At 37.0% G+C, this 25,924-nt stretch overlaps 1 protein-coding gene across 2 annotated transcripts; it reads left to right on the plus strand.

Annotated features, from left to right (window-relative positions):
* Positions 1–447: 447 nt before the first annotated feature.
* On the plus strand, positions 448–15,809 carry lpar3.S (lysophosphatidic acid receptor 3 S homeolog). Of its 2 annotated transcripts, XM_018260691.2 has the most exons (4): positions 449–657; positions 7,664–7,743; positions 9,442–10,198; positions 14,593–15,809. In XM_018260691.2, exons 3-4 carry the CDS (start codon positions 9,463–9,465, stop codon positions 14,916–14,918), a joined length of 1,062 nt encoding a protein of 353 aa, XP_018116180.1. In that variant the 5' UTR covers positions 449–657; positions 7,664–7,743; positions 9,442–9,462; the 3' UTR covers positions 14,919–15,809. The 2 variants fall into 2 exon arrangements, with proteins under 2 accessions (XP_018116179.1, XP_018116180.1); XM_018260690.2 differs by lacking the exon at positions 7,664–7,743 and having other exon boundaries at positions 448–657.
* The last annotated feature ends 10,115 nt before the right edge of the window (positions 15,810–25,924 follow it).

Consider the following 25,924-nt stretch of genomic DNA (forward strand, 5'->3'; position numbering starts at 1 on the left):
AATGCCCATTTTGTTGCTGTTTACGTAGCTCACACATTCCCACAGTATCCCACAAGCCATCACAGGTCACTCCCGCAGGTCCTATCTCAGTTATACTCTTACAATTCCAACCTTACTCAATTATTAGCCATTTTGCAGCAGTTCTGGAAAATGATTTGATACAATAAAAAATAGATATCACGTCACTGTGCTTCAGAGATGTGTGCTATTGAATACTTTGTCTTTTTATACTTAACATTTTTAAAAAAAATGTGTTCTTGATTCTTTCTGTTTATGTAATCCAGTTTGTAGAATAAAGTTAATTGTGTTAAGAAATAAAGAAGCTGAGTGAATGCACAATTCTTCTACTGAAAGAGCATGGAATATGTTACTGGTGCACTTGAGTGAGTTAAACAGGGAGGGGTAAAGATTACTCCTTTTTGCGTGGGGTGGGACAAGCAGAAGGCATGCATGCTTCCTACAAGTTCCAGCCAGCACATGCAGCACAGCAATACAATAAGCAACGGCCAAAGAGTTCATCACTCCCAGTTGGCTCCTGTGTGCACTATGTTGGTAGGGGCTGTCGGCTTGGGCCTCTGGGGAGCATGTGGTTACTTCGGGCAGTGTTCAGCACCCGAATGAGACTCACAGGCATCTGACTACATGAACAGTCAAATGGTAAGTTGGGGTTTTCTGTATCTACTGTCTGTCGTGTTTGTTGCCAAACTGCCTGAACATTAAATCTTCAAGGTTAGACTCTACTAAATGAAGTAGAAAATATTTTTCTGAAACATAACTGCAAATTAATTGTCAAATGAAATGTCACATTTTAAGAGCTTTTCTGATTCATAATTAAAATTAACAAATCGGTTAATACATTAAGTGTTATCAAAATGCTATCAAGTTCTAATATATATATATATATATATATAGTGATATTGCTGTGTAATAACTCAAGGGCCACATAGGCTATATATGATAGATAGATAGATAGATGATAGATAGATGATGGATAGATAGATAGATGATAGATAGAATATAGATGAGATAGAGAGAGAGAGAGAGAGAGAGAGAGAGAGAGAGAGATGATAGATAGATAGATAGATAGATAGATAGATAGATAGATAGATAGATAGATAGATATAGATAGATAGACAGATGATAGATAGATAGATAGATAGATAGATAGATAGATAGATAGATAGATAGATAGATAGATAGATAGAATATAGATAGATAGAAATTACAAATTCCTTTGCAATGCAGAATTTTATGAATTTTGCTTAAATCTTGCTTAAGCATCTTGTGACTATTCTCTGATAATCAAATTGTATTGTAGGTTACTATCTAACTTCTCATTCAGTACACACATCTATAAGGAATCATATGCCAGGTATATTTTTGCTCCACACATGCTGGGGAGCTGGATCATCACCAGTGTGGAGGAGACTGTAAGGCTGATCTACATTTATAAGGGAGCATATAGAGCATATACCAGAGGGAATGTTTGCATATGTAAATTCACGCACACATGTTGGAGGGCTGTAAATTTAGTTCTGTTTACAGGTTCAGATTACAGAGAATTCAGATCTCTAGATAATGGGATAAGATGAAGACTAGCTATGAATATGAATATATTGGGTTAGCTTTGGTGGGTGGAGCTAGCTTAGATTTGTTTGCCTTTAAATGTTGAAACAAACTTTGCACGAGGCTAATTAAACAAGGTATAGAGTTCCATACATAAATGGAGCCTGGCAATGTCTTAGAAGTGTGAAAATAATTGTTTTTTTAAAGGGAGCAGCAGTAAATCATCGAAGAGCAGGGTAATTGTCAGCAAGTATTTGAAGATGATCTAGAATAGCATTTAGAGTGACAGACCAATGAAAACATAAGGACACTTTAGTTAAAATGCATGATAATGAAGACTTGGGAAATCAGTCATTTCACAGATGTTGCTTCCACAGACTGATGTACACCCCAACCACCATGATTTTGTGTGGTTCAGTAGGCGGTTTCTTCAATGAAGAATGTTTGAATTGTCCAATATCTGTGAATGGGCATCTTTAGGGCATGAATGGGCACCTTAAGGGCAATGAAACACCAAATTAATTACCATTGATAAATCTCTGCTTATGTGGGTGACTAATCTCCTGTGAAGCTTTCCTACCAGCAATAATGTGTATCACTGGTGGTAAAACCCTCGTGTCACTTCAGTTTCCCAAAATTGCTTGAAGTTGCCTCAAGAGGAGACTGAAAGTGATTTTGGTTACCGAACGACACAGACTTCATGGTCTACAGGGGGAAAGAAACTGTACAATTTGGAATTAAGACAATCTCACTCTCCTCTACCAAGTGATTTGTCCAATCTGCACCTTTTAAAATTTTTTTAAAGAAGTGTCATGTTGCATAATTTGAAGCCAATGTACTGTTAAAGCTTACTCCATCTGTATATCAAAGGCAAAGATGCCCCCATAGTTACCTAACATGTGGCTGGTGTTACGCAAACATTAGTTATACTTGTCAGTAGTTTTGTGTTAAAACCAATGCTGGATTACACTAAACATTATCAAATTAATGGCATTTTCACCCAGACTTTTATATCACATTCTATATTAATGGCTTACACCAGAGCCTAATGTGATGTAAAACAATGCCATAATACCTGCATTTATTTTACACTGTTTTAGCACCTTTTATTATTGAGCACAGGGCCTTTTGGTATGTCTCAAGGTGTTCTACCTGTACGTAGTATCCACTGGCTTCTTCTTTGTGTTGGAGGGTGTTAAGATATGCATATGTTGTGCAATATATTCATATACATTTTCCAAAAGAAAACCGGAACAAAAGAGGGCAAAGTACATTTATTATACACTGGGAATTTTCAGGGGCCTCACAAAAGTCACTTTAGAGCTGTGATATATGTAAGTGTGCCACGTCAAAGGCATGGGAATATGCACTTGTTTTTCAAACATGGAAGTGATGGCGAGACACAGCAGGAAGAAGACTGGTAGCCTGGAACATTAGATCATCAGAGGCAAGTCTGCACCTATTTACCTTGTTTTGACTCGTGCTCCTTGCATATATTATGCCTGCAGGAAAACCGAGCAGCAGATGATCAGCAAGCAGATATTTCCTGTATTTAATGGGCTGCTTAGAGTGACTTGTGTTAATCACCCAGGTTGTCATCTTTTTAGCACATTATTAATGGTGTACAGGTTGTATTAATTGTACAACACACATATTGTGCCATTTTAGACATAACAAGTGATGAGAAGATATCAGATTAGGACAGCAATTAACAAAATCTTTTATATTTAAGGTTGTGAGACAAGTATGTAAATGGTATGGTATGAGTCAGAGACCTTGAAAAGGGTAAATTTGCATCAGGGCAGTGACACATAGCAACCAGTCAGTGATTAGCAGCTGCAGGTAAGAACAATGAAAGAAAAAGAAATCATTGGTTGCTATGGGTAACAGCCTAGGTAAAAAAATGTCAGTGTTAATAAACAAGCACCAGTGTGTCCAAGTGTGACCAAGTTAAGTGGCCATACAGGTAGCCAGATAAGCAAATCACTGAGAATTTATTTAATGAGAACCTCATAGATGTTTTCCTGGATGTATCTAGTTTTCCAGCACTTCTGGGTTTGACTGAGCCCCACAATAGTTTTGACTCCATACCTTTGACCAGTCAGCAGCCATTTACAGCATTTATTAAAACTGCTTCTTATCCATCCTTATTGCATTATAGGCCTTTAAAATATTACTGGTGGGCATGATAAAATATCAGAACAGTTAATGGGTCCCTATGCAGTTTTGCCCTTAGTAAACAGCAAAAAAGAGTTGCTAGATAAGGGATAAACCACAAAGAAAATGGAATTGTATCAAATGCTTAGAGTGCCTGCTGAGATTGTATAAAGCATGTGCTTTGGTTCTGTTCCATTTGCTGAGTTTCTCAAAGCAGATGCATTGCCTTGTCACACTTACAGAAGGTGCCTGATGGCATGTTGGAAAAGACAAGCACCACTGCTCCAGTAGTGGAGTATGTGTTGGACTTAGAAACCAACCATTACACTTTTTTGCAGGCACAAATAGAATTGTTTTTAATCAAATATATCTATTCCAAGCATAACAGTTGCATTAAAGTGGTCTAAAAGTAAATTGAGAAAGTGCTTTTGTTGTAGAATTGAATGAGCTTTAAGCAGAGACTCACTGAAGTTAGTCCCCTAATCCATACACCCAGAGTTTTATAGCAACCCATTGTGGATTCAGGTTACATTCTGTCTTTAAAACAAACCAAGGACATTGGTAGCATTCTTACAGGTTTACTAGAGAACAGCTCTGGCTTTACAGGTTTGTATTTTATGTTACTCAAGTTTTTAGTTTAACTCTTTCCTCAGCATCAAAACTTTTGTATGCTGTATAATTAAGAGGCAATGAAAGGGAAATGTAAGCTGACCTGTTTCGCCTTAAGGGATTTGATTCAACTGTTGGGAACTGGGTCAATGCACGCCCGTCAGTGTCAGAGCATTGAATGAAAGGGTATAATTATTAGGAGTAAACATTCACATGAATTTATCTGACAAGACATTAAACTGCTGGCTTTAACTTGAAAGGGTGGGGATTTGAGATGTCTGCTCACTAACACTGAAATGAGATTCCACCTAACGCAGGCAGCGCTCTTTCCAAGGGCTGAGCCGCAAGTCTCTGCAGAGAGGACTGCCGCAATTCACACAATGCAGGATGCAATGTGCAAGACACCCAAAAATGGCCAGTTGCAGCCTTTTTAAGCACTTTGCGTACTGCATTGTATAAGACCCATATAATATTCTCATACTTTACACTACACATAAATTATAACTGATGACATCACTCTGTACTGTTTATAAGGATGTTATTTATTATAAAAAATAATATACCCTGTGTTGTAACATATGAGGATATTAGAAATCACCTCCTTTATATGGAACTCCTCTTTGACTTATAATTTTCCTATATTTTACAAAAGGGTGTATATATTTACTATCTCTCTATTTATCTATCTATCATCTCTATATAGTATATTATATTATGTTTTGGGGTTCTATACCAGCCCAAGTCAACCACAGCCCTTTAGCAGGGAAGATCTGTGTCTCCAAAGATGCCCCCGTAGCTCCCCGTCTTCTCTTCTGCTGATTCATTGCACATGCTCTGTGCTGATGTCACTTACTGAGCTTAGTGACTGATGCAAAATATACTGTATATAATATAAATGTCACAATATACGGCTGATTAGTAAATAATTCAGATTATTGGTACTTGGCAGCTCAGAATCCAGCATAATTAGCATCAGAATTTAATAATCAGCTCTGTAGCATCAGCTTATATGACAGGCAGGCCTTATTTTCTGCTTGGTGATTTGCGACGACCCCTAAGCTTAGCTACTCAACAGCTGTTCTACAAAATGGTAAACCAAGATAGGAAATTCCTGTGACAAATTTGAAGGCCTGGATCATTACTATTATAGAGATGCTGAACCTTTCGGTATATAAAATATGGCATTTTTAGCCACATTAAATTTTAGGGATTAGTTCTCCATTAAATACTGTTTTTTTGCCTCGGATTATGGAGATGCATTTAGATTTTATATGGTTATACCTATACACACAGAATAACAAGTAAATGTACTTACTGTAAATATAAAGCACGAGGGCTTGCACATTTGCCATTTTATATAAATATAGGTAAACTCAAGCAATGGCAAACTATTCACAAGTCTTTAATTACAGATTGCTTTCTCCCTGCACTAAATCATATAGACAAAGTGAATAGGTAGAACAAAAGTGTCTTTTTATAGAATCCTTACTATAAAATGACTAAATTGAAGCCTTTTTCTTGAAACTCGGACTTTGATCTTCTTTTCGCGGCCACATTTTAAGAACTGCAATTTAGAAAAAAATAAAAACTGTGGTAAGAGCTCATCCTGAAGTAACATTTATAGCAATACATTTTTTTTTACATTCCCTTTTAAGCACAGTGACAAACGAGACATTTTCATTTGGGAAACATTTCAGGGTTTCCTCTGCTTCACATTTTGAACACATATTGATTGCTTGTTTTTGCTATTTTTCCCCTTGAACCCAATTCTCGCTGTTAGGAAATGAATGTGGCACTCACAGGAGCTATGAACTAAAATAATAATGATCCTAATGGCCAAACGTGTTTAGGGTTTTTACATTTTAATCACCTCCTTGACATGTATTACCGTATTTTTTTCCTAAAGACCTAGATATATTGTCTTAATATATTATATACAGAATATATATATATATATATATATATATATATATATATATATATATATATATAAATCCCATACAACTGGTACACTCTAAACTGTCCTCAAATGCCTGGGTGCCGGTCAACACATTAGTATAGCAGAAAACAAATAAACCGCACTCCAAGGACTTCGTGTCTCAAGAGCCAAGTGAAAGTTTATTCTTGCTCAACGTTTCGGCACTCCAACTGAGGCTGTCTTCTCCTGAATAAACTTTCACTTGGCTCTTGAGACACGAAGTCCTTGGAGTGCGGTTTATGTGTTTTCTGCTATATATATATATATATATATATATATATATATATATATATATATATATATATATATATATATATATATATATTCTTAAAGTGGACCTGTCACCCAGACATAAAAAGCTGTATAATAAATGTCCTTTTCAAATTATACATGAAACCTAAATTATTTTTTAATTAAGCATTCATAGCTGTTGTAAACTCATATAAAAGATCTCAGCTGTCAATCAAATATTGCCTGCCCCTCCTCTTAGGCATAGAGGCGGGGCAGACAATTACTTTCACTTTCCATTCAGCACTTCCTAGATGTCACTGTTCTTCCACACATGAAGCTGCCCACATGACCCATTTGATTATTCAGTTTAATCATTCTTTACAATTTGGTCAAAGTATTGATAGATTGTTCCAAAACCTGATTAGCTGATATGCTTCATCAGACTGCATGGCTCCAAATCTAATATTTTGTATTATACTTTCTTGTTTGTAGCTAAACTAGCTACAAGGTAAAACTGTAACCATATGTTCCCACACTCATTAATTCATGTCTCTACACATGCTCTATGCCCATTCAGGATTACTGGTGCTCTTAAATTAAATGTTCTGCAAAAGGAAAGCTACAATGTGCCAGAGAGACCAACCATAATAACTGTTCAGATGCCTTTAAAGCACTTGCACAATGTTCTCAATTCCTGAGCAGTAATATTGTAAAATACTGTACTTGTCAGGAAGCCACCCACCTGTAATAAACATAAGATAAAATGTTCCTTATATATTAAATCTGATGTGGTAAAAATGTTTGCTTCATCATTGGCCCATAATCCCCTTTAATAAAAAGGGGGGAAAAAGAAAATGAAATTAATATCTCTATATTGTCTACATTGTCAAAAAACCGAGCTTTCAGAAGGAAGGATTTGAATGTATCTATCTTTCTAAGAAAGGGGACTGAACAATTTGTTTGCCTTTAGGAGTAAGTTTCTTTTTTATTACCTGGCTGTGTGTTTTTTTTTCTTGCATTAGCACAGTAATAAAGCACAGACCAGCTGTGTGTACTCTATAACTTAAGATAAATTACAGTATGCTATTTGTCTGTGGTTAAAAGTTCTCATTTCTTGGTAAGGTCTCTGGTGAGAAATAAAATGGGAACCAGTCTTCTCTCATGGACCTTTCAACTTCACTAGGATTACAGGATTTCCATAGGTAAGCAGATACTGTTCATCTCTATGGCATTTACATTGTAATATCAGCCTGTATATTGTATTGTGTATGTTATCTGCAAATAGCATGTGCTTTAATGTATTTTATACAATTACAATATAACTTCATATTAAGGAAAAACTTGCTCAATACAAGGCTGTTCTTACTTGTCAAGGCACGTGAGACAAAAATGACATTGCAGGGGAACAAATATTTATATAAAGAAGTATTATAAAATGTATAACCCTTAAAGAGGACCCGTCACCCAAAAAAATGATTCCCAGTCCTATGTTATCGTGTTAGTCAAGCAAAATGAACTTTAATTACACTGTATAAATTATTTGAATCTTGTTTCCATCAGTCTGGGAATTCATAATTATAGCAAGCAGGCAGGAGCCATTTTGTGGACACTGTTATTAAGACAAGCCTTTTATCATCTCAGAATCTTGTTTGTGCACCAGAACTGGGGACCTGATTTCCATCCCCATGCCCTGGCTACATAAATGGTTGAGCAAACTGGGGGAATGTGGGGAGAGCAGTGACATATAGGAAATGCTGAATGGAAAGTGAACGTAATTTCTTGCCCCTCCTCTATGCCTTAGGCATAGAGGAGGGACAGGCAATATTTGATTGACAGCTGAGATGTTTAAATGAGCGTACAACAGCTATGAGCGCTTTCATGAAAAAAAGAATTTGGATTTCATGTTTAATTTGAAAATTACTTTTATTATACAGCTGTTTATGTCTGGGTGACAGGTCCACTTTAAGCTATTGTTAGAATAGATCAACCATCACCCACTAACAGCTTTATATTACGTTTGGTGGGTTCTGTGAGATGCACTTTACCTAAATTCAGAGAAAGCGCAAAGAAAGTTTGCTCTGCCCGAGTCCCGCTGGGGACTGTATTCTATTGAACTTGTATCACTGAGGAGAGTTAACTTTTAGTATGATGTAACGAGTGATATTCAGAGACAATTTGCAATTGGTTTATTATTTTTGAGTTATTTAGCTTTTTATTTAGCAGCTCTCCAGTTTGAATTTTCACCAATCTGGTTGCTAAGATCCAAAAAACCCTCAACACCATGCACTGATTTGAATAAAAAACTGAAATATGAATAGGAGAGGGTCTGAATAAATAATTTCTAAAACTAACTACACTGATACTTGATCAAGGCTATAGCAAAGAATGGTATCTCCAAAGAAGGAACAATGTTGGGTGGTGTACTCTTCTTATACAATTCTATACATCACAAAAGAGCAGAAAGGAAGTTGCATATTAAGAAACATGATATCCCCACCTGAATCCAATACATTAAAAAAAGGCTCCCTTGGAAAATACCTACAGTATATTTTCCAAGACTTTTAAACATTGAGTTATATACTGTAGCTTTTTTATGTTTTATGATTTTTCTATGATGCTTATGAGCAAGCCTTGAAAGTTACAAAAAATTAAAAAGATGGTTGCAAGGTGTAAGATAAGATATATCCTTTGGCCTGATGCAATCCTTTTTAAACAGGAGCCCCAGTCTAGGGAAAAAAACATAGTGATTTAATACACTGGGGTGTAACACATTGCCATTCTAGTGTATTTCCCTTTCCTTGTCCTTTAATGCACTACTGATTTTTAACTTTGAAATGTTGATAATTTGCAAACAGACACTCATAATTAATAAAGCACCTTTCCCTCTCTTTGCCGGACAGAATGCTAGGTTCAACTTCAGGATGAACGTCTGTCACTATGATAAGCGCATGGACTTTTTCTACAATCAAAGCAATTCTCAGACAGAGGATGACTGGACAGGGACAAAACTGATCCTTGTGCTTTGCTTTGGAGCATGCTGTTGTCTCTTTATTTTTGCTTCCAACTTACTGGTTATAGCAGCAGTGATTATAAACAAGAGATTCCACTACCCATTTTATTACCTGCTCGCTAACCTGGCAGCAGCAGACTTTTTTGCTGGGATCGCTTATGTGTTTTTAATGTTCCATACTGGACCAGTGTCTAAGACATTAACAGTCAACAGGTGGTTCCTGCGTCAGGGTCTTCTGGATACAAGCATGACGGCCTCATTGGCTAACTTGTTGGTAATTGCAGTTGAGAGGCACATATCCATTGTCCGAATGAGAATTCACAGCAATCTGACAAAAAGAAGAGTGACGTTTCTTATTTTTTTAATTTGGGCCATTGCTATATTTATGGGTGCTGTCCCCACATTAGGTTGGAACTGTATCTGCAATATAACAACTTGCTCCTCGCTAGCTCCCATCTATAGCAGGAGTTTTTTAACTTTCTGGACAGTCTCCAACCTGGCTGTCTTTGTAATCATGTTGGTGGTCTACTTGAGAATTTATATGTACGTTCAGAGAAAAACCAATGTCTTGTCTCCTCATACCACTGGGTCTATCAGCCGGAGAAGGACACCAATAAAGTTGATGAAGACTGTTATGGCTGTTCTAGGTAAGACAATCCAATGTGAAAATAAGTAATCATTCAGATACTCTCAGTCCTGTGCAATCTACAGTAAATTGGGCAGCCTGTTACATAGTACTGTTATCATTCTAATATGATATTGCATGCTTCATCTTGAAGACTAGAGTTGCAAGGATCAGTACAATGCGTGAGTGGTATTTTGCAAATTAATTTTACCGGGTTTTCTCATGAAATAGGATGGACATGTTATGCAACACTTTTCAGAGTTTGTGTATCGTTTACATCAGTCCCTGCCTCAGTGGTGCTTATCAACTAAGGCCTGTTCCACACACATCACACATCAGGCTTGTTTTCCAAATGAGAGGAATCAGAGGAAACGCATACAGGGTGAACAGACATACACCATGCACTACACACTCCTGGACAGACTCAAATGCAGGGCCCCAGCTGAGCAAGACAACAATGCTAAACATACCATAAACCATAAAACAAATATAGGTTAACATACAGTATATAATATCCAATATAAGATGCCAGCATTTACACTTTACATCACAACTTCAGCTTCAGAAATATATTTGCATTAATCAAAATAAACCCAGGAAGTTAAAGGAACAGTAACATCAAAAAATAAAAGTGTTTTGTTTCAGAAACACTACTATTGTTTATATAAATAAGCTGCTGTGTAGCAATGGGGGCAGCTATTCAAAGGAGAAAAGGCTCAAGTTACACAGCAGATAACAGATACATTCTGTAGAACATAATGGTGTTATCTGTTATCCACTATTTAACCTGTGGAGAAAGAATAGTCAGCACATCGATTCTCGATACTCTTTGGGGATGGTGCACGTTCTGCAATGGCCACTTCCCATTGGCAAACAGTGTAATGCGAAATTGAACAGCACCATCGACTCTTGAAGTATTTAAAAAGCCTTTATTTTTGCTTTTGTGGGCATCACCACAACGTTTCAGGCCATGCGGCCTTTTATCAAGCTTCCACTATTTAACCTGTGCCATATAGACTTTTTTCAATTTCTGCCATTGCTACACAGCAGCTTGTTTATATGAACTATAGTAGTGTTTCTGAAGCAAACAGATCAGTTTTACCAGTGCAGGGCAACACTACATGATATTTTCATGACTTTAAAACACTTTCATTGTTTGGTAATACAATTCCTATAACATATAATATGTTAAAGGGGATCTCCACCCAGAGACTGACTTAACTCGTAATTTAAAAAAAATAATTCTAATTTGTAAATCTAATTGATGTAAAAGAAGTGTTTATCCTTTCTGTTCTGGGTTTTTAAACAATGTAGCAGAATTCAGTTCTTAAGGTCTGTTAAGCAGCTGGCTTCTGCAACATTGGATTCCATGTTCTCCAAATGTACCAGCAGCTGCTGCTGCCTCGTTGTAAAGCTAAAAGTGCCAGATTAATTTTCCTTTGTACTGAAACGGGAATCTATATACTGTATTTTATTTTGATAAGACAGGGCACCAAGCCCAGTTACATTTCTTTTCTGCAGGGAAATGTAAAATGGGATCTTAAATATTAGCACACATGCATCCCCCTATTTAACTTGGGAGAGGCCCAGGTGTTGACGATGATAAAGGACATAAAAAGCAGAGAAGGAATGATTGAAACATGGTGTGTGGGGGATAAGAGGGGCTGTGTTTATGGATAAGAAAATGGTATTCCAGTTGCAGTAGGTTAGTGAGAATACATGGCAGCTAGCCTCTGTAAAAGAGAGCATTGTTTTATGATCTGGGTGTTTACTTTTCACCATTTCCTGTTCTTATATTTTCACTCATGTTGAGACCTGCAGATATTTCAGTTCCAAGCCTTTGCACACCTTCATTCATCACAGCCTTAATTCAAAAGGGTTTAAACTGGAAAAACCTCCCAGTCAATAGATCTTGTCTCATATACACAATTTAAGGAAGGATAGGTTTGGATGACTTTCTAATGATTTTATATAAGAATGTGGACCAGTCACCAAACCACACTGATTAAGCTTGATGCTTGTCTAGGAACCCATAGTAACCAATCAGTTGTTAGCATTTATTGGTTGGCTGTTTGAAAACAAACAACTAATGGTCTATATGTATATTTTCTGGCATGTTAAAGCTAGTGGAGCCTGAAGATGGACACCAATAATATTTGTAACATAGATGTTAATATTCCCTTTCAGCAGTTTCATCTAGGCTTAGACTATAGTGCTTTTGCAGTTTCTAAACCGCTCCCATTATGTTTGGGTGTTTGCTAGCAGTCAGCTTCATCATTTAGCAAGGTGCCAGAGTTTGGGCCTTAGGGCAAAGGTGATGAACCGTGTAAAGCCACACAGTTTTGGTTATAGTAATAAAGAACTGTTTTCCATATGTATAATCTTATATTTAGCAAAACTGAAGTCTACTTTTTCAGCCAGGTTGGCATTTATCATTTTATTCATGCTACTCTTTAAAGTGGAAGATTTATAATCACTAGCCAGCATGGACACCATTTGCAGTGTCAATGCAAGGTCAAGGGATTTTGTAAGGATTCTTATGGTGCAGTTTGATTATTACACTACACTGTGTATGTTGCAAATAATTAATTCAACCATTTCAAATACTTATTCTTGAACCAATACATTTTTTAGTTTTAATATTGGTGTACTATCTCAGGTGATTGTGCCTGATCTTTGCTTTCAGAAAGTGCCAGCACTTTGCAGTGGAATTGCTTTCAGATAAGTTATTATTTATCATACTCAATGTAACTGGAGTTGTAGTGGGGCTTGGGTGTTTGACTATTGAGTGCTCAGATCTACCACTAGGTGCGGCATGAGAGCATTTTTAGCAATGCTGGTGTCCGGGAGCTGTTACCATCCCATTATTCTGCTGATGGGCTAAAGGGGGGGGAGGGAAGTGATATTAATCCAAATTGCAGTGCAGCAGTAAAGAGTGAGTAAAGTTTATCAGAGCACAAGTCACATGGCTGAGGGAACCTGGGAAACTAAGAACATGTCGAAACCCATGTCAAATTTCAGAATTAAATATTAAAACATCAATTTGCTCTTTTTTTTTTAAACAGATTTCAATGCAGGATTCTGCTGGAGGAGCACAATTAAATGTTTTTCTAAAATGGATACAATCCATTAATTACTAAATTAAAAGTAATATTAAAAAACCGAATCCCAGGCTACTTTACATTCTTGCTTACATGTATCTTAACCGTATCATTTTATTGAAAACTGAACATGACATGACAACATGACATCCCTGTAGCAATACCCAAAGAAGGTGAAGAGAGTGTAGTTTGATTTGATGCCAGTTATGTTCAATAAAGTGTCTCTCCTCTCATTGACATGAACTGCTAAACTAGAGGGCACCACCTTTTTACCTTTACTAGTATCAATATCTTCAATGCTTTTTTATTTGTGGCCATTGAACAGTTAGATTTTGTAAATTTGTAATGGATCAGTGGTGGGGCTCATTAAACATTTTCAAGTAAAGATTAGTGTTATGGATGTGAAATTATTTTGTATTTAGACATAAAGAAGGTCCAACAATAAATAGTAAATACTCCATAAATTATCCTGATACTTGGGTTGCCCTGTTGGTGCAATCACATGTCAAGAGATTTATAACTCAAAAATGTGGCAGTGAGCATTTTCAAGCAGTAATCACAATGGCACCAGGTCATGGTCTCTGTGATTACCATAACAGTCTGTGGTGTGGTTTTGTACAAGCATTTTGAGGCAAAATGTGATTTTATTGTTAGAAAACCTAAGAATGCCCATTAAACAACTGATTATCACATTCTATAAAAAAAGGATACCAGCATTTAACACGATACCATTATTGGGGCATATCATTATTGGGGCAAAAGGGGTTATTCATTTCTCAGCATTCATAAAGCAGTGTATTTGTAAACTTTGGTTCATCACTTTATCTTGTTATTGCAACCAAATTGGATATTCATCCCAGAACATTTTGCAAACAAAATTTTCTCAAGGGAAGTATTATTACGGCTGCAGCTTTCCGAGTACAAAAGGACTGTAGATTAGTCCATTAGGCACCAGCCCCTGAACACAAGTGGATTTAAATACATGCAAATTGTGAAGGATTTAATAGGTTCTATGAAAAAATGTTCATCATTATTGTGAAATTGAGCTGTACAACTCCCAGCATACTATTGCCCAAAATACATTATATTCATAGATAAATCCTTAGAACCTTCTTAATACTGAATAAAATTTTTTTAGCAATAAATCTTTACAATGTAATTAAGGATGAAATAATTGTAACCTAGCATACATTATTTTGAATTTAAGAACAATCTGTAACAATCTATAAGCCAAAAGCACATGATCCCTACTTATTTTATTGTTGTCTCTGCATTAATCCATGGATGCTAAAATACTTTGAATTTCTTTATCTAGGTGCATTTGTTATATGCTGGACACCGGGAATGGTGGTTATACTTCTTGATGGCCTTAACTGCACTAAATGTGGGGTGCAGCATGTAAAACGGTGGTTTCTCCTGCTTGCCTTGATGAATTCTATCATGAACCCTGTTATATACTCTTTTAAAGATGAAGAGATGTGGCGGACTTTCAAGAAGATGATTTGTTGTCTACTTTACAAGAGAAGAGGGCATCGTCCGTCAAGAATGTCTTCGACAGTGAATAGTACTAGAAGCAACGATACCACCAGTCATTATTTAGAGGAGGTTAATAACCACTCCCCCACTTTGAAGAAAATATGACCTGAAACAAGTGGTGATTTCCATAAGCAGCAATTGTGGAACAAAATGAATTTCACCTAATGTTTCTTGAAGAAGCTCCAAAATGAAGCGAACATTAGAGAGAGATAGGGTTGCCACTTTTTTTTTTTAAGAAAACGGGCAGGGGAGCAGGCTGGTGACATGGGGGGGCGGCTGGTGCCATAGGGGGGCAGGCCAGTGACATTGGGGGTGTAGCGGGTGATGTCAGGGATGGGACTGATGACATGGTGATCAGCGCTTGGCTGATCATTCACTTCCAAATGATGAAATTCGTACAGGAACTTTTCACCCGGGCAGCCCTTCCAAAAACCAGGCAACCCCAGAGAGAGATATGCTGCAAAGTCTGATAGGGACTGTTGTATTTCCCCAAAAGAGTTCAATGAGTATAATACAACCATTGCTGCAGTGCAATGAAGTGGCTGACACTACTAAAACTAGAAAGATTATTAGGAATATTTAAATTTAAAAACATAAAGGAACATTACATTGGCATCAGTGTAGTAAACGAAGAATTTCTAACTTAGATAACACAGGGAAAGGTACAAGTGTACAAAATGCATGCTTAATGCTAGATTGAATGTAGCCTTAGAGGATAAACTGCCTTTTGCGATAATCATTTACTACCTTAAATATATTAAATTGCAACTCCTAGAACCATCAGCTGGCTGAGGATACTGGGAAATGGTGTTAAGAACAGCTTTTGACATCCCTGCCCTAGCATGTCTGTATGTGTGCTTGACCAACAAACAAGTTCATGTTATTATAATGAATTTGCTGCCTAATATTAAATGAAACCACAGATATTAAAGGAAAACTATACCCACAAAATGAACACTTAAGCAACAGATAGTTCATATCATATTAAGTGGCATATTAAAGAATCTTACCAAACTGGTATATATATTTAAGTAAATCTTTGTCCTTTTACATCTCTTGCCTTGAGCCACCATTTCGTGATGGTCTCTGTGCTTTCTCAGAGATCACCTGACCAGAAATACTTCAACTCTAACTGTAACAGGAAGAAGTGTGGAAGCAAAAGACACAACTCTCTCCGTTAATTGGCTCATGTGACCTAACATGTATGGTTTGTTGGTATGTTTGTGAGTACAGTGAATCCTACGATCCCAGGGGGCGGCCCTTATTTTTTAAAATGGCAATTTTCTATTTATGATTACCCAATGGCACATACTACTAGAAAAGTATATTATTATGAAAATGGTTTATTTACATGAAGCAGGATTTTACAAATGAGCTGTTTTATGCAATATCCTTTTATAGAGACCTACATTGTTTGGGGGGTATAGTTTTCCTTTAAAATGTGTTGCATGGCACTAATGCTTGACAAAAGTAAAGAGTAATTATTATGTCATTATATAATGCTGCCTTCCTTAGCACTGAGCTGAGTTTCATGTTGCAGACAGTTTACAGGGTTATGTGATAACTGCTGGAAGAGGGTTTCAGGTTCTTTTCATGTTTATTGTACAGTCTGTCTTGTTCTGCTCAATAAATCTGTAAAGAGTGTTTTGTTAATTTCTTATGTATTAATGAAATTCCAAATCTCACACTGGATAACTTAAAAATGGTGACCTCCAAATAAGCTGATGAGGTAAATAAGTATAAAGTAAATCAAATCAGGACCAAAGGAAAAAGAGTTCTGCAATTAGCATGGCAGTTACAGTGCTAGCACAAAGTAAATTTGTTATTTATTATTCATCATAAATTGTTATGGTATTAAGGCATGACGCATCCTACTATATAAAGCTATAGAAAGACCGTTATTAATCCCAAGTCTCAAGCTTTATAAATACTAAATTCCATACATGTACTACCTAATTGTCATGTATGTGTACAAGAAGATAGCATATGTTTTATTTGCTACAGCAGCTGTTCCAGGCAAGTTATTGTTGTGAGACATGCAAGCAGGATGCACACGTGCACAGGCAAGAGCTGGGATAGGATTTCAACTTCTACAATCCAACCCCTTTCACTGTGAGCAGAAATACAAAAAAAGGTCTGTAAAAAATATAAAGGGCAAGCTTCTGCTTGTAAATAAAGGGAATATGCACATAATGATGAATTATTGATGACTTGTATAGTAAATGAAGGTGGGTAGTAATGAAACAGACAAATTAGAGCACCCATGTCCTAAAAGGCATAGACATTTGTTTCACCCTTGTTATGAGTATTAAACAGTGCAATGAGTCATGAGAAAAAGTGAATACATATTTGGAGAAGCTTGGGATGGCTTGCATGGCTATTGAGGTGTAACCCTAATTTGTCTAGCTAGGAAAGGACATAGGATTTGTTAAATTAGATTCTAAAATACAGGATGGGTCTTGGTTAGTTGGAATTTATGAAGGGAAAGATGTTGTACAAAAATAAAAGAACAGGATGCCAAGAGGTTCTTTGCCAGACTCCAACCGAGCAAGTTTTTATTGTCCTAGACAATTCCACAGGATTAAAGACTTTATTATATAGTGCATTTATATATATATATATATATATATATATATATATATATATATATATATATATATATATAAGTCCATATGGGCAGCACTCCGCTCTTGATGTTTAAACTCGGGTGCAAGGTAAAGGAATAAGATATGTAGACAAATGACCAGCAACACCGAGATATTTCGTGAATAGTTCAAGTGTATTCAAAAAAACATGCAAAGCCGACGTGACGTTTCGGTCCACTCAGGGACCTTTCTCAATGTGGGGCCTTGAGAAAGGTCCCTGAGTGGACCGAAACGTCACGTCGGCTTTGCATGTTTTTATATATATATATATATATATATATATATATATATATATTTACATATATATATATATGGACACGTCCAGCAGAGCTTAATTTGATTTGTATGGGTTAAAAAATCCCCAAAAAATAATTTGCTGGTTATTAAAAGCAAACAGCTGCATGGATTAGGAGTGTTTTTCCCAAAAGTATACAGATATATTCTCTCTGAAGTGTCACTGGGGCCGTGCAATTCCTGTAAACAATGAACTTTTCCACAGGAAAATATGCAATTTGTCTCACAGAATCCCTCATTCAATTGCCATTTTCATCCATTCACTTTTAAAAAAGGTTCTAAATAGGGGTTTTCAAACAAATCTAAACAAAATCTAAACTCTCTCCGAGTATCTCTCACCTATAGTACCCGTATCATGTATATACAAACAAATATAGCAGCACACTCCTGGGATTTTTTAAAGCAATAAAGTCTTTATTCCATTGGCAAAAATCGAGCCGAAACATTGAATTTTGCCAATGGAATAAAGACTTTATTGCTTTTAAAAAGCCTAGGAGTGTGCTACTATATTTGTTTGTATATATACATGTAAATATATAAAAATACTTTATCTGTTCCTACAGATTCTTTCAAAAAATGCTGCAGATGTACTAAGGGTTCTTATAAGTAAATACAGGTATAAGATCCCTTATCTGGAAACCCAATATCCAGAAAGCTCAGAATTACGGAATGGCTGTCTCCTAAAGACTCCATTTTATCCAAATAAATCAAATTTTAAAAAATTATTTCCTTTTTCTGTTTAATAATAATACAGTAGCTTGTACTTGATTCCAACTAAGATATAATTAATCCTTATTGGAAGCAAAACCAGCCAATTGAGTTTATTTAATGTTTAAATTCATTTCTAGTAGACTTAAGGCATGAAGACCCCATATTACGGAAAGATCCGTTATCCGGAAAACCCCAGGTCCCGAGCATTCTGGATAACAGGTCCCATACCAGTACCATATTTCCTACTTTTATATGGCAATGTAGAGCTATCTCAATTGTAATATCCTTACATTTTTTACAAATTATTCCCAACAAATATACAGTATATATATATATATATATATATATATATATATATATATATATATATATATATATATATATATACAAACTCTTAAGTGCACTCAGAATACCTGTAGAAAGCCTAGGTTCCCGGAACATGAAAACACGATTATAAACAACAGAAAAGGTCCGCACTCATAGGTCTTGTGAAACAACAAAAAGTAGATTTATTCAACGTCATCAGGACTTCCGTTTAGGAGCCAAAACGTTGAATAAAACTACTTTTTGTTGTTTCACAAGACCTAGGAGTGCGGACCTTTTCTGTATATATATATATATATATATATATATATATATATATATATATATATATATATATATATATATATATATATATATATACACCAATTATCTTCAGACCAGCACTCCCTTTAAAAAACTCAATTGTTTATTATTGCATAGTATCAATGCCCGACGTTTCGGTCCTCATTAGGACCTTTTTCAAGGATCATCCTTCATCATCCTTGATACTATGCAATAATAAACAATTGAGTTTTTTAAAGGGAGTGCTGGTCTGAAGATAATTGGTGTATGCAAAATTACCGTGCACCCCTCCTTTTGCTGAAGCTGTTTGTCTTATATATATAATATCTAAGCTACACTAAACCTTTGATATATGGAAAAATTCTCTGGGCTCTTATAATCATTTCATATACATGGGTTACAAAATAAAGATAGGATAGACCAATGTCATTTAGAACTAATGTAAAATAAGTAATAATATCCTTTATTTTGAAGATCAACATATCTTGCTTTATTGAGAATCCCTTCCACATCAAATATTCAAGAGTGTGTCCTAAAAACTGCAGGTTCATTAATACGTTTGAAGAAAATTCTTTACCATAAGCTCAACATGGGTCAGAGACCTTGGGGTATATTTATCAAAGAGTGAAGTTAGAGTTCACCACAGTACTCTAGAGTGAAATTTTGCCACTCTCCCATTTCTATGGGATTATGAAAGGCGTATGTATCAAAGGATGAACTTTCACTTTCACCCATTGATAAATACTCTTTAAAAATCCCATAGAAATTAATGAAGAGTGGTGAAATTTCACTCTAGAGGACTGTGGTGACCTCTAAATTTACTCTTTGATATATATACCCCAATGACTAAGAAATCTATTGCTTACTTTGTTAATAAGTCTTACAGGAGAAGGAAAGCTATGGAGGCATTTTATTGTCAATAGATTAGCTGCAATGGTGCAAGATAGAATGTTATATTTATTCTGTAGAATGTTTTACCATACCTGAGAAAAAGCTCTAGAAGCTCTCTGTTTGTTTAGGATAGCAGCTGCAGTATTAGCTTGCTGTGACATCACATCCTGCCTGATTCTCTCCCTGCTCACTTATAGCTCTGGACTCAGATTACAGCAGAGAAGGGGGGGGAAGAGGAGCAAACTGAGCATGCTCACGCCCGGGGCAAGGAGGTATAAGCTGAAGGCAGGAAGTCTAATACAGAAGCCCATGTGTACACAATAGAAGGAAAGAAATGCAGTGTTTCTTTTGACAGAAAACTCAGAGCAGCACTACTTTGAAGGTTTACTGGTATATTTAGGTGGATCTTTCTGATAAGCCTTTCTTAGTTTTAGCATTTCCTTTTCCTTTAAGAATTATTAAGCTGTTCCCACACAAACTAATATGGTCAGGATATATGAGCACCATTATCCAAATTGCCAAACCATTACTCTGTATGTGGGCCCACTGGATCACTCTGTGTGCCATCAGTCTCATCCTCTCTGTCATGTCAAAAAATCCTATTTGCCAGTCCCTCTCATCAGCACATGCAGGAGGCACCCACCAGCAAAAATTGACTGAGGCTGCAATTCCCTACTGAATTCAGTGGCATCTGAATGCTGTGTGTGGCCATATCAGCCTGCATTGAACATGTATATGTATGCTACTGATCTACACGCCACTAAACTTAAGTTATATCCTTACTTATTTCTTGCAGGCAGGGCAGTGAGCTGAGATGAGAGCGTGACCATAGCCTAAAGATAGAGGGGGAATGTTCAAAAAAATACTTTAGATGTTTTTGCCCTTGTTTTGTGAGTTACTCCTGTCTCCTTTAACATTAATGTCATAATACTGCCTATAACATTCATTTCTATGTGGGGCTTGCCTATGGAAACCTAATGCAGTGGATAGAGGAGACCAATTATGTTAAGGTAAGGGGCCAATGCTTACTTTCTGACCTATAGAGTCCAACTGGGGTGAAACATGGGGTTAATCACCTGTGCTAAATATTTGCCTTTTGTAACATGATGGCCAATATGACAATGCATATGAACAGCCTGTATATACAACTGTAACATTATTATTAGATAAGGAGGGCCTAAACTAAACATTTTTAATAAAACACATCAATAGCAATACACATCTACTTTTATAATACAGATATGGGACCAGTTATGCAGAATGATCGGGACCTGAGGTTTTCTGGATAACAGATCTTTCTGTAATATGGATCTTCACACCGTAAGTCTAGAAAATCATGAAAACATTAAATAAACCCAAATAGGCTGTTTGTGCTTCCAATAAGGATTAATTATATCTTAGTTTGGATCAAGTACAAGGTACTGTTTTATTATTACAGAGAAAAAGGAAATCATTTTTTTTTAAAAATTGGATTATTTGGATAAAGTGGAGTCTATGGGAGAAGGCCTTTCCGTAATTCAGAGCTTTCTGGATAACGGATCCCATACCTATAGTAAAAAAGGGACAGTTTTGCTCACCAGTAAACATTTTATACCATTAGGCAGGGGGCAATGTGATTGTGACCACAACATTCTTACAATGCCAGGAGATCCTTTGCACTCATCAGCACAGAATATATTAAAGACATGTAGGGGTCCCTATTGGTTAATCTGCCCTGCAGCTTTAAGGCCCCCACCTTTTTCTTAGAGTGATCTGCCAGGAGAGCTTCCTGCTACACTGCACTATAGTGTGTGTAAGGAGTGGCCTCTTCCTCTTTCGCCTCTGGATGCTGATCCAGCTGGGTGTGCTAAGAGGGGCTGGGTACAGCTAGGCCCAGAAGAAGGCATGTGTCCAAGTCGGGGACCAGGCAACCCTGTGAATGAGGAATAGAAAGTGGCAGGTGTAGCTCCCAGTACTAGTACACTCTAGGGGGCAAATTCACTAAGCGCCGAACGCTAGCGTTAATTCGCTAGCGTTTGGCATTTTCGTTACTGCGCAAATTCACTAACGAACGCTGGCGTAGATTCGCTAGTGTAACTTCGCACCCTTCGGTTTGAGCTAAAAGAAGCAGTTCTGAGCTGCAACATAAGAGTGATAGATCGGAGGTATCTCACACAGGCCATATTGCCTGTAGTATAGGGATCCCAGCGGAGAGGGAATCAGGAGAGAGTGATTGCCCTGAGGTTGATCCAGAGACTACTACTGGAATTTGTTTGCAGAGGTGAAGTGGGATACCTGCCAAGTCTGTCCCCAGGGAGTGTCAGCCTGTGTAAACTGCATGATGTGTGTCACTGTGATGTGAATACTAAACCTGTGGTCACTTGCCTCGTGCATAGTAATAAACCTTGTTCCTGTTTAAGTAAGAAACTCCTGGCGCCCAAGTCTTTTGTTATTGCACAGTAGCCTGTGGGAGATGTAGTTACACTACACCACACCTTTAATCTTCCATATAGCGAAGGCCCTAGCCTGAAGTGTTAGAGTCACGTGTAACCCATGCTCTATTGCACTAGCTGGTGAATTAACCTCGTATGGCCCAAATAGGTGTTACAGACATTAAGGGGCACATTTTTTAGCTCGAGTGAAGGATTAGAATAAAAAATACTTTGAATTTCGATGTATTTTTTTTTCTAATTCGACCATCGAATTGGCTACTTCGACCTTCGACTACGACTTTGAATCGAACTAAAAATCGTTCAATAGTCGAAGTACTGTCTCTTTAAAAAAAACTTCGACCACCTACTTCGCCACCTAAAACCTACCGAGGTACAAGGTCCCCTATAGGCTTTCTAAGTATTTTTTATCAAAGGAAAATCGTTCGATCAACGAATTAATCGCTCGATCGACGAATTAATCGTTCGATCGAACGAATTGCGGTAAATACTTTGATATCCGAAGTCGAAGGATTTTACTTCGGCGGTCGAATATCGAGGGTTAATTAACCCTCGATATTCGACCCTAAGTAAATGTGCCCCTAAGACATTTTGTGCATTAAGCTATTAAAATGGCCTTCTCTTGAAACAAAACAGGGATTGTCTGTCCATATTTTGCAATACATAACTGGCCAATGTCATAGTCAGGAGCAGGAGTCCGTTAGCATTAGAAACTCTAAGGGGCTGATTCATTAAGGGTCGAATATCGAGGGTTAATTAACCCTCGATATTCGACTAGGAATTGAAATCCTTCGACTTCGAATATCGAAGTCGAAGGATTTAGCACAAATACTGCGATCGTACGATCGAAGGATTATTCCTTCGATCGAACGATTAAATCCTTCGAATCGAACGATTCGAAGGATTTTAATCCAACGATCGAAGGAATATCCTTCGATCAAAAAAACTTAGGAAAGCCTATGGGAACCTTCCCCATAGGCTAACATTGACTTCGGTAGCTTTTAGATGGCGAACTAGGGGGTCAAAGTTTTTTTTAAAGAGACAGTACTTCGACTATCGAATGGTCGAATAGTCGAACGAATTTTACTTCGAATCCTTCGATTCAAAGTCGTAGTCGTAGTCGAAGGTCGAAGTAGCCCATTCGATGGTCGAAGTAGCCCAAAAAATACTTCGAAATTCGAAGTTTTTTTACTTCGAATCCTTCACTCGAATTTAGTGAATCGGCCCCTAACTGACAGGTTGAGAAGGGACAGACAGGTTGAGGAACTTCAAGTAACAATTATATACAAAAGCAGAACTATCAGCGAAAAATGATCAACAAGACCTAAAGGCAACTTTTAATGTAGATTAATATTTTGAAAAGAAAATTGTTAGTGTCAGTATCACTTTATTATCCAGTTCATTTAGCTAAAAGTAGCCTCACAAAGTCCAGAAATTGGGTGCATCTCTCCACTTAGGATGCCTGCTTGATAATTGAAGGTACCCTTAAATCCTTAACTGCATCTCATTCCCTGGGGGAGCTGTGGTAATCCAGCAGCCACTAGAGACAACACCCCACAGGAGAGATAATAGATATTTGATTTTGCAAAAGGAATCTCTAACAATGCACCTAGGAGAAGTGAAGGAGTGCACCTGCACTCATGCAAACAACACTTCTGCCCAAGTAGTGGCTGCGCTCTGTACCTTGCACCAGATAATAAAATACAGCCTATGGTGCTGAGTCCACTGCTGCTCCCCAATATGTAAGTCTGAATGACATGAAATTCAGGGGACAATTAGGTGACAGGTGGGGGAATGCTTACATGCCTCCCCCTCCTTATGAAAATAGCTCTGGTATTTATGGGGGTATTCATGCAAGTGTAGGTGTCACAGATCACAAAGACCTGCAGAAGTGCTGTAAATCTGGAAGGAAATCTAGTGCAAATGGTGCACCTGTTATTGCTCTGTGCACAATGCCTTCCTGACATAAATGACCCCTTGTATGTATGTTGTAGTCTTCAACGTTTCTCTGTTAGCCCCTGTTGTGTTGCAAACCTTCTTATCTGAAAACAGGGTTACAGAAAGAAGACATTGTTGTATCAGTCACCAAGCCACACTAGCAGTATAAGATATACTGTATAATAAATATTTACTCAAACACTGGAACCTTGATATTAATACCAAAGAGTAATATTTGAAGGGGAACCCTGTAACTGTATCAAGATGTTAACAAGATACACAAGGGGTTAAAACCACGATGTCATCTTCAACAATTCATTTTGGATTTATAAAATGTAATTATTTAACAGAATATTCCTTTATTTTATCTGTTAAAATGCTCCACAAATGCATCGTAATGTAATATTGTGCCCTGAACGGTGTAAAGATTTTATTCTGTGCATCACTGTATGACCATCTGGAAATTCTCTAAAGAGCTTACCCATGGGTGGAGAAATGTTTGCTTCCTAGAGCTTTTTTTGATCTAGGACAGGGGTCCCCAAACTTTTTTTTTACTTTTACATTAAAATGTAAAAAGATTCAAGGAGCAGCTCAAGCATGAAAATAGTTCCAAGGGTGCCAAATAATGGCATTGATTGCCCATATGGTAGCCCTGTGTGGACTGGCAGCCTATAGGAAAACACCTGTTTTCTATGCAACAAATACTTGCAGGAATTAAAAAATAAGCACCTGCTTTGAGGCCAACATCGGGTTGGTAAGAAACATGTTGCTCACGAGCCACTGGTTGGGGATCACTGCTCTAGGAATCTAAATTACAATTCAACCTTTCAATAAATTGTCTTTAGCACCATGTTTCACAATATATTAGCATTCTACTGCTCCAACCTGTTTCCTCAGTTGCCTAATGCAGTTTCTTATACTGTATTTGTTTTTGATAGTGAGCCACACATGCATAAAAACCATGTGGTAACAGCTGAACTAGCTACAATAAATGACAGACAAATCTCTCACACAAATTTGCGCAGTTTAGCTCTGATAAGATAAAGATTTTTACTCATAGTGAATTAATCAGTGACTCATTTACTATAGATTGTTTACACTGAAATAAGCTGGCAGAAAAAAATGTATGTGTAGGGATATGTATGAATCACCCAACCCCTGCAAACACCACACAATTCCTGGGTGGCCTTAGAGTGTTATACAAAGGGTCCCATCTGGAGAAACAATGTCCACAGACACAAGAATACATCTTTATTATGTATATAATACATAAACAACTGCACAAAATGTAGAAGTTAATCCTATCCACCAGGAAGTTCTTTAGCCAGAGGTTACGTTTTTGATCTGTTATGCACACAAATACTGCACCAGTCAAGACCCCATCCCCAGCAGCAACTACTTCTAGAAAATAATCAGTTATGTATTATATTTAAACTGCATATTACACATTTCTGATACTGCGTCTACGTATCTTGCTTAAGCCATAACTGAGCTTTCCATTGCAAGTACATTATACTTAGAATCTGGACAGATATGTTTATATATTTAGAGCCCCAAAGAAATAAGTCTAATAAAGAAATAAATACATTGAGGAAAA

The sequence above is a fragment of the Xenopus laevis genome, chromosome 4S, assembly GCF_017654675.1.
Source record: "Xenopus laevis strain J_2021 chromosome 4S, Xenopus_laevis_v10.1, whole genome shotgun sequence".
Taxonomy (NCBI): Eukaryota; Metazoa; Chordata; class Amphibia; order Anura; family Pipidae; genus Xenopus; species Xenopus laevis.